Source organism: Triticum dicoccoides, chromosome 1B (genome assembly GCF_002162155.2).
Source record: "Triticum dicoccoides isolate Atlit2015 ecotype Zavitan chromosome 1B, WEW_v2.0, whole genome shotgun sequence".
Lineage (NCBI taxonomy): Eukaryota > Viridiplantae > Streptophyta > Magnoliopsida > Poales > Poaceae > Triticum > Triticum dicoccoides.
Window position 1 is genome coordinate 158,724,196 of NC_041381.1, and position 10,243 is coordinate 158,734,438.

At 45.7% G+C, this 10,243-nt stretch overlaps 2 protein-coding genes across 3 annotated transcripts; both read right to left on the reverse strand.

The window, feature by feature from the left end:
- Positions 1–1,247: 1,247 nt before the first annotated feature.
- Positions 1,248–3,137, reverse strand: LOC119325249 (endo-1,3;1,4-beta-D-glucanase-like). The gene is made up of 7 exons (XM_037598991.1): positions 2,869–3,137; positions 2,749–2,770; positions 2,363–2,480; positions 2,184–2,274; positions 1,929–2,018; positions 1,749–1,849; positions 1,248–1,497 (listed from the first exon to the last, which is right to left on the reverse strand). Exons 1-7 carry the CDS (start codon positions 3,095–3,097, stop codon positions 1,360–1,362), a joined length of 789 nt encoding a protein of 262 aa, XP_037454888.1. The 5' UTR covers positions 3,098–3,137; the 3' UTR covers positions 1,248–1,359.
- Positions 3,138–5,744: 2,607 nt separating this feature from the next.
- LOC119325259 lies at positions 5,745–8,253 on the reverse strand. 2 transcript variants are annotated; one of them, XM_037599002.1, is made up of 2 exons: positions 7,046–8,253; positions 5,745–6,163 (listed from the first exon to the last, which is right to left on the reverse strand). In XM_037599002.1, the coding sequence occupies exon 1, from the start codon at positions 8,205–8,207 to the stop codon at positions 7,050–7,052; it is 1,158 nt and encodes a 385-aa protein (XP_037454899.1). In that variant the 5' UTR covers positions 8,208–8,253; the 3' UTR covers positions 5,745–6,163; positions 7,046–7,049. The 2 variants fall into 2 exon arrangements, with proteins under 2 accessions (XP_037454899.1, XP_037454905.1); XM_037599008.1 differs by lacking the exon at positions 5,745–6,163 and adding an exon at positions 6,194–6,648.
- Positions 8,254–10,243: the final 1,990 nt, after the last annotated feature.

The following is a 10,243-nucleotide window of genomic DNA, read 5'->3' on the forward strand; positions in this document are numbered from 1 at the left end:
TGGGTCAAGGATCGATCCAGGACCACCGCGTAGACGTCCGCTTGCCGCCGGTGCCGATCAACAACCAACTCCTCAAAGTGGGGTTGGCCGAGTCCGGCGCTCCGCCCGTGCCATCGTCGGGAAGGGCAAGGGCAAGCGTGTGTCGCTGCCAACCATCACAATCGGGACTACTGTGACCCCTGAGAGGCCTTCCGCACTAGAAGGACGACAACAACGGCGGCGCCGACGGAGGAGACGATGACGACGGTGTCAGCGACCTCAAAAGTCATGCCTACGAGGTCAACCGTTGATACCTCGCTTTGTTTAGTTTGAATTTTGTTCTGTTTAGTTGAACTTTGTTAAATTTCACCATTTGGTTGTAAATATATCAAATTTTAACAAATATCGTTTGGTTTACATGAATTCCATCCGTCTTTTGCATTGTCGATTTGAACTAGCGCGGTGCATGCACTTGGATGACCGTCTGCCTTACTGCTGTCTGCAGACACATCCGGACATCTCCACGTACATTTGGTGTGTTTATTTTGGTGAACCGCGATGGAATGCTCTAACCATTTGGTACTGGTTTGGTCTTTTTGTCGAAGATCGTGAAGCTTCACTACAGTACAGTCACACATGGGCCATCATTTTTCTATGTGCAACCAGATGAGCACATCTACGACGTGTTTGGTTGTCATCTGAGAATTTACCTGCATTGCATACATATCCCAGTTGGGCCCGACTGAGGGAAAACATGCAAAAAAAAAACATCATCTGCACATCGTTTGGTTGCCCGCATCTAGACTTTCTGCATTAGGGGGCGGTTTTGGCACGTTGTTTGGTGTCTTGTATTGTCTCCACTCACGCAACTACACGGTGGGTTATATACACGGGATATGATTAAGAGTTAACACCTACACATAACACACAGAGTTACAGTAGATTTCCTTTGCAGTGCACTCGAGATGGCGGCGTTAGTGTAAGCCGAGGGTGAGGAGACCGAGAGAAACAATGTGCATTTGCCTGCTGCTTTGCAAGTGTGTAGTTCCTGCCACAGATCTGGCCTCCGTTTTAAACTGGCAACTTGGCATGTGCCAATTTTGGCCTGGCTCCGCAACTTATAGAGATAAAGCCACCTTTTTTATTACTACTAGTATTATTTCGCACATGGTTGAAGACATAGCAAGCTGTTAACAACTGCACACACCGACACACGCATGGACATAGTACCAGTGTGAAGAGATTGCAATGGTAAAGCACACAAATGGTAACCAGATTATCTGCATATCACATTATGCAGGTTTAATTTACACATCAATGCAAGAAAATTTTACTTATTTGGACATAACAAATTGCAAGGACTTGCATGATGAGGTGTTCTCATTTCAGGTATTTGTGGAACCAGCCGAGCATTAACCCAAGAGCTTGTTCAGCGGTCTTGACGGCGAAAGGGTTGGTAACATTGTATCTGCAAGCAAAGCCATGGGCAACTTCTGGAAAGATATTTGCATAGTAAATCTGCAACAAGTGAAAGTCATATGAGGCTCTCACTCATTTCTTGTCAAAGAACATGAATGAATGAATCTTCTATGCTTATCGCTTAAGTTTGGGTTATTCTGAAGGAATCTTCTGTTTCATGAATGCAAATTGAGTTACATTCCATGCACGTGTAACAAGCCTTTTTTTTTTTGAACGGTGTAACAAGCCATTTAGAAAGATCATAATTCTTTTGTATCCATATGTCTGGAATGAAATCACCCGAAGCTCACCTGATTGTTTTGATGCAAGGTCTCAACAAGCTGATCTACTAATGCTGGCGGTGTAACAGCGTCATTCTGAGCTCCAAGAATCTCAATGGGGCACTTGATCACTGAGTGGCAGTTGAGCTAAGAATAAGAACACATGTATAGTTCACCAACAAGAGTACCACAAGATAAACAAAAGTTCACCTTTCATATCGTCGGTGGTGACTGCTGAAGGATGGGAGATGACAATTGCTTCCACCTCGTTTGTTTTCGCCACCTCCACAGCGAATTTCCCTGTCGGTAGAGGAGGAGGTCATGAACTAAAAAAATTCTTTGAAAAAGTGAATACGAACTAATCATATTTGCGGAATTACTAATTTTGTCTCCAACATTTTGTATTCCAAGCATGCCGGCAATATAAACATATTTCTCTTTGTGTTGGTTTCAGGTTTCACTAACCGCCCCAACAATAGCCCCCAACTCCAACAAAAGACTTCTTTTCCTTCTTCAATGCCGCGAAGATGGGTTTTGCATCTTGAGCTGCTTTTACCTGTATGGTAAAGATCGATCAGAGTGGGTAGAAAAATATAGGCAAAAATGAATTAATGAAGAATCATCATAGGTAAAGATGAATTTACCGGAGAGTGAGCCAGGAACCATTCTGTTCTGTTTGCGCCTTCCGTGTAAGGTTGTCCATTGAAGAAGTCGGGCACCACAACATAGTATCCAGCTTCACCGACTTTGTCGGCAATTTTCCTTCATTTCCATGAACGCATAAGCCTTCTAGTTTAAACAATGATATGGATACAAATTTATTGGTATTGGACACATGGTGATATGGGTTGGTGTTGATTTGACTCGAACAGAGCCATTCTTTCGAAAACAGTTTGCAATTGATTCATATCATTGTTTTGTACTTTTACCGAAGAGCAGTTCACGGATACATTCCACTTCACAAATTTCCTACTAGTCATCATCAGTGAAGAGAGGAACAGAAGGAAATGCGGCGAGAAGAAGGTGGTACCTCAACAATGGCGCTTCGAATCCTAAAAAGACACATAAAGCGCCAGTAGCAATATATTAAGCCACACGCATAGTAGCTTGCACATTCCACAATCAAACAGCAATATCAAGATGAACTAACCGTAGAAATCGGAGGCCAGGACGACGGCCCTGTGGGAGTGGGCGGCGCCGGTAACGTAGGCCTTGAAGCCGGCCAGGTCGTCGACGGCCGCGCCGGTCTCGTTGCCGCCGGCCGTGAGGTCCGGCGGGTTGTCGGTGCACTGCGAGTGAGACGCGGCGGCGGCGGCGGCGCCGCTGGCCAGCACGGCGAGGCAGAGGAGGCCCGGGTAGAGCAATGCGCGCGGAGCCATGGTCCTGCAACAAAGCGAAGGCTCGATGCTTCCGCTATGTGCTGCGTTGGTCTGCGCTGTACCTTGCGTGCATTTGTATTTGTAAAGATGAAAAGGACGTGCAGCCTGCGGTAGGTGGCATGGATTGTTCATCGTTGGGTGAGTAAAGTCTATTTTAAACCTTGAGGTTGTAGAGCTCGTTGCAAATGAACCCTCACCTCTAAATCCCTAAAGTTTGTACCCTGTACTTACTGATCCCGGTCTAACTCGACCTTAGATCCGTTTGGCGCATAGGAAAAAAGATGATCCCAGTCGTGATTAATTTTACTCTCACTTACTTCACTGACCCACATGTCATTGCATCTTCAATCCACGTCTCTCCCTAGCTTCGCTTGATCAGGGCCTAATGCAAGGATCGACTGGGAAAGTGGGAGGCTAGTGCTGGCTGGCGTGCGGGCTCCAGGGCGTGGTCGGCGCCATGCGCCAGGAGCGTGTTCTCTCCCAGGACGAGGAGGTGCCCAGGACACTGTTGCGAGTCCATGGCGCGGCATGGGAGTACGTGGTGCTAGAAGCACGCGGCCGACCTGGTCATGGCGCTTGCGCACAGCGGCGGTGGATGCGCCAGCTCAACGCCTTGCACGCAGTCGAGGTGCGCCCAGGTCCTGCGCTTACGAAGACTGGACAAGCTAGATGGTGGTTGCTGCTCATCGCCATGTGCTATTGTGAGCACCATGCCACCATCGCGGCTGCAATCTGAGTTGAAGCATAACCAACCACAAGCTTTGTGTTGCACCATCAGTGGCAGCGCATGCTCTCCTTTTCTTAGTACTACTTATCTATTGCTTGAAGCACTAAATTCAACAATGAAATTGATCTTGCTAACTGACGGCCGCCTTCCCAGATGGCCTGCTCTTGAGCATGTACTTCCCGGACTCCATTCACTACTTTGTTCCGTCCAGCTCCTTCCCCGCGCTTCCTCTGCCATCATGTGCTTTCGCCTCCGACCAAGGGGAGCGCTCCCCGTGCTCCCTGTCGAATCCTGCCGCCATGGGGCTAGCCCTCCATCGCCATGGATGCCCCCGTTCGCGTACGGCGAGCTGTCCGGCTCCGTTCGCTCCTGCGTGGTTGCGTGTGGCCGACGCACTCACTCAGTTCACACATGACCCACGTATCCTGCCTTGCTGCATGATTCATATGGACTCGCACCAAGAGAAAATAATAATAAAACAAGAGATTGCTGAAGAAGATGAAAATGACATGTAGGCCCGGGTTATCAATGAAAGAAACAAATGATCCCGACCAGGATTATGCTTCTTAACAGGTCTAGCTTGGTTTAGGTTGAAAACGACCGGGATTAGAGAGGACAAGGTATAGACTTCAGTGATTTAAAGATCAGGGTTCGTTTGCGACCAGCTCTACAAACTCGAGGTTTAAATCAGACTTTACTCTTGTTGGGTCGCCTCCACGTCTCGGGCTTCCTTTTTCTTTGCTTCTTGCAGCGTGCCATCGCGTTGAGTAGTACAGCAGCATTTATTTTGTGAAGAAATCTTATTTTTCTGATTGACCTTTAGGAGTCGCCATCGGCGGGGGAAAGAGACCCGGCGCAGGGTCAAGGGGTCGAATGGCGACTGACAGACCGCCAAGTCGCCGCCCTCCTCATCAGCCCGTGTCATTGGGTAATCCGTAATCGAATCTTCAGTATACTCTGAATCTGAATACAATAAACCAATGCACAAGTATGGAGAGTCAGGATAAAAATATATGCAGAGCAATGATGAATCACGAATGCCCACGACTTCATATGAATTTGCCAAGTGAAAAAATTTACCAAAAGTACTAGTACTAGTACTAAATGAGAGAGGTGATTGGGCTTGGTTTGTTCATATTTTCCCTCTGAACAATGCAAAGGTTCGTCTGTTCATATTTCCGCCCTGATAATACAGAGCCCTTTTGATTCGTATCAAGGTTAGAATTTGAACTGCAAGTGTATTTGTTGGTGGCCCTTGTGCTGTATAACATGATAGCTAGAGGTTTTATGTGTAAAGGGGGAACTCTGTAAATACTCTGTACCAAGGAAGTGCATGAGAGAGTTCCTCCCCCTTGGAACCCTAATCTTACAGAAAATCCTGACTGTGTTCTACAAGAGTACTATTGTTTATTCATCTTAAAATTATGAGATAATTATAGCACCTTCATCATAGTATTGTAAGATTATTTAACAGTTTGCAAGATATTTACACTAATATAAATCCACCATTTTCAATAGGTCTTTGGTTGGTCATTTTATTGTATTCTGGTAATAACTCGTATATATAACTTTCTGTCCGACCAAAGCTTCTTCAAAATTACAGGGAGCATGATCACATATAGAAGAAGTTGCATATTTCAGGATTTCCAAAGGCCGTTTACAAATGCAATTCATTTTTCTGGTTACACTATTTTTTTGTGAATTTAAATTCTCCTAGTTTTCATACTTCGGTAGAACTATGTGCAATGAACATAGTGCAACAACCAAACTCTGTTATTACTCCTAACTCAGACTACGGATGTCACTTTCGAGTGGTGCGCGCATATTAGATTCGAGAGGATAGAGGAGGAAACAGCGATGGCAAAAGGGAGAAATGGCACCTATCATTGGAAGATCAGCAGCAATTTTAACAAATACTCCCTCCGTAAGGAAATATAAGAGTGTTTAGATCACTACTTTAGTTATGTAAATGCTTTTATATTTCTTTACAGAGGGAATACTTATCATTTTAGTGGATGCATACATAAATAAGGATAACGTGTCTCTGCGAAATCAGTGTACTTGTCAACAAAACCTCTAACCCAGATAAACTCAAGAAAAAACCCCAGAGTAACTTGAGGGTTGAGGCTGTCATCCCCGTCATGGCCCAAAATTTCATAAGAGAAGAGAAAAAAGCACCAAGACCAATTGACAGAACAAATGATCCAGCTTCACCTCATAACGGGGATGACAGCTTCAGCACCTCATAACGGGGATGACAGCTTCAGCACATCCTGACTCACTGCCATAGGCCAAGTTAGTTCTTCAGCAAGAGCTTCAGCTTCGTCCCTGTGCATGACCTTGGAATTTGGATGCGCTGTTAGACTGGCATTTGCATCAGATAAACCACACTCAAAACCTGAACCAGAACTTTCCGCCCAATATATTCGAACATGATAGAAAGACAAGCATAACCTATCTCAGAAATCTCATTGTATTTTTGCCTACAAAACCTTCAACTAAGATTAACTGAAGAAATAAACCTGGACAGTGATGCTGCTATCTCCATCCATGGCACACCCCAGAGAAGTGAAAAATAAATAAAAACACACTAACACCAAAAGATAAAACAATTATCAAACTTCACTGCAATAACAACATTTGGTGACATTAGGCCAAGTTCTTCAGCCTTCAGTTTCTTCATTGAGCATGCCATCGGAAGAAAAGTAGACTATCCAGCATTCGCGCATCAGTATCAGAGGAGCCAGACTCCAAACCCCAGACAGAAATGTACCACGACAACCTTAAGTTAAGCACCTAAATTGAGGATTCGGATGAACTGATACTGAAATTGACACGATACATAATATGATCATACAAGCAATATAAAAGCTCCAGCATAACATTCACAAAAGCATGCTAAATACTCCTATATTCCTCGAGCAATAGAGTGACCATACAGATAATGGTGGCAGAATTTAACACACCAACTAAGACTGCAAGCACGAATAATTACATGATACGAGGCTAAAACATATAAGCACAACTAGAGCAGGTTCGCGGCTATCATGTCTCAGGAATTCATATGGATGAGCAAATGACATCCTTTTCCGATATCAGCTCTGTCACACAATCTAATCATCATAAGCTGAAATGTAGTGCTGCATTCCTGGCAGTTCAGCACATCATTGATCAAAATTTACAGGAGACATTTAGCATATTGTAGCTTACAGGAGACACACCTTATCAAGCACCTTGTTCAGTAGGGTTCAAGATCGCTGGCGGCCACCCTATCGTGTAAGGATATATCAGCGGAGACGGGCAATTCACGTCCAGGGACAGCCTCGTCATCTTCATGGTCTCAAGATGAATGGAGAGCAGACAACTGCCGCTGCGCAAGAACACCACACCAGCAGCCACCCCGATGACATCGCCCTGTGGAGTCTGGTCCAAAGGATCCGAAAGAATCATCGCTTCCATCGCCCCGTAGAATCTCACCGACTTCTCCAACAGCGTCCATGTCAGCCCACCGGCGCCGTCGTCCTCACCGATCCAAACCTCAATGCATAATCCACGCATTGTGAGCACACAGAGCTTACCGGCGCCGTCCTCCCCCTTCTCAATGACGTCGAAAGTTTGCTCCCGCAAGAAAGGCGGGAGCGCCAGCACGGTGAGCTCCATCGTCGCGGTGTTGAGCGCCACCATGTGCCCCCCACCCATTAGCTTCCAGTACAGCGACCGTTTCGCTTGCATCGCGCGGGATCCAGCGAGATTGGGCTGCTGCGCGAGGGTACCCACGTCGGCCCACCGGAGCTCAGCGGAGGAGAGGAGAAAGGCGCGCAGCTCTGTGGTTCCAGCGCGTCGGGAAATGCATACCGCCTTGAAGGCCGAAGAGTCGCCGTCGTCGGGGACGAGGGCGTACCCTACGCGGCGCCCACCGGGGAGCGCGGGGAGTGAAACCCAGCGCCGGGTTAACGGGTCGGCGACGGCGAGCTCTCCGGAAGCCCCGTCACGTAACAAGAGGCTGCCGTTGCGGCAGTCCAGGATCCGCCACGGGGTGCCGGGGCCATCCGGCCGGCCGCGGCGGGGGAGGAAGGAGAGGGCGAAGTCACCTCCCTCGATAGTGCGGCGCGTGGCGCCGAGGAGGTCGGCGGGCAGAAGGTAAGGGGCGCTGGCCCCGCGGCGCTTGCTGGGGCGGTAGAGGAGGCATCCGAGGACGACCGGGCAGGTTGAGGGGTGGCGGCGGCGGAAGCGGCGGAGGAAAGCTGCGCTGCGTGCGACCCGGAGGAAAGGCTGGCAGGCGAGCGCGGCGCGGAGGAGGTCGGCGGGGGTTGGGAGGAGGATGAAGACCTCCTGCAGGATGTCGTCGCCGAGGACGGCGATGGTGGCGGCCGGCGGAGCCATGTGGCGCAGGATGGAGTGACGCACATGGGCGGCGTTTCATTGTGAGGTCCAGCAATCGCACAGAGGAGAGTGAGAGCACAGATGGCCCGGCCCAATTCGGCATTCATTTTTGGGAAAGCTTCTACCCCAGTTGTTTCTGGTTGTAGGAGGTTCTGGAAGGGTTTTGTTTCGTTTTTCTCGGGGGTTTTCGTTTTTGTCTTTTTAGAAGAAAAAAAATCCTATTTCTGAAAAATGTTCACGTTTTACAAAAAAAAATCCATATTCTCGAAAATTTCAAAATAAAAAATAAAAAATAGGATATTAGAAAACGGAAAAGCTAATTTCCTGCCGACAGGAATTTAGTAATAGGCACAGACGATTCAAGTCCGAACACTTTTTTCTTTTCTTCTAACTAATCACTCATTTAACTCTTGTTTTTCTATTAGCTAATACTCTCTCCGTTCTGAATTACTTGTTGCACGTATGGATGTATATATATGCATTTTAGTTCTAGATACATCCATTTCAGCGGCGAGTAATTTGGAATGGAGGGAGTAGCAGTCATCCACGGAGGAAATGCATGCAGCACACATTGATCATGATTTCTTGCATTCATGCAAACTACTCCCCCCATTCCTAAATATTTGTCTTTTTAGAGATTTTAAATGGACTATCACATACGAATGTATATAGATATATTTTAGAGTATAGATTCACTCATTTTTCTTCCTATGTAATCACATATTGAAATCTTTAGAAAGACAAATATTTAGGAACGGAGGAAGTAGGAGACAAAAAAGATGACGTCGGCGAAAGATTCTTCCTATTTCAAAGTAAAATGTTTTGTAGATCAAACCATCACTCGGATTCAAAGTCCGTTTTCACATAAAAAAAATCACCTCGACGAGATCTTCGAAACTAGATCTCATGTCAGTATGTTTCGATGAATTTTTTTCAGGTAAAAAGTTACCACATCTAGACTATGTAAACTATCACGCCTACAGTATGTAACTTATCATGGTCTTTACACTAAAATTATTGGGGATATGTTTCAACAATTTTTTTTGTTCGGATCAAAATTTACCATGGTATTTGTAAATAAATTATCAGGTATGTAATACCATCGTCTACCATTGGTGTCGTGTCTGGGCCGCCGGGTGAGGTCTATATGCCAAGTTGTTGAATTTTTGTTCCCATGTTCACATTCAAAGTATGATCTCGGGATTGACATGAGTGTACTTGTTGTAAACCAAATACAAACCAAGCTATTTGACCTCTTTTACCATTGTATTAGTGTAGAAGAATATTTTTACCAAGATTGCTTCGTAGCCCAATTTACCCTCTCTGAATTATTCATCCATTCTTTTGTGAAAAAGTTTGTTGAAAAGATAACCCCGGTAGCTTATGTGCAAATGACATGATAGTATATGCACCGCATACATGGTAACTTATGTACAAATACCACGATAATATACACTCCGCAGACCTGATAACTTTTGTACAAACACTACGATACCTTTGACCTGAGAAAAAAAGCTTGTTGAAAACAGAAACCTGGTAACTTCTATGCAAGTATGATGGTATATACACACCATAGACCTGATAATTTGGATACAAAAACCGCGGTAACTTCAACTATGAGGGGATAGCATGGTAACTCACATATCGCAGACCTGATAACTTATGTACCTCGGTTCCGACAACTTTGGTATGGGGGAGGGGTTGATGAAATATCCACTCAGTAACTTTTGGGTGAATAGTATGGTAACTTACACATCGCAGACCTGATAACTTATGTGCCTTGGTCCTGATAACTTTGGTGAGGGGGTTGTTTAAAAGCATACCTCTGACAACTTTCGTGTTGGCACTATACGCATCATATAGGTGATAACTCATGCACAATCACCGCAGTAATTTTAACCCGAGCTAATAAGAAGGTTGGAAGGTTTATTCCCCGTTAATATCTGTGTAAACAACATGGTAAAATATGTAGCTCATGCGTGATACTTTACTTAGCCCAGAAATGTTAACTTTTGATCCAAAATAAAAGTTGTCTG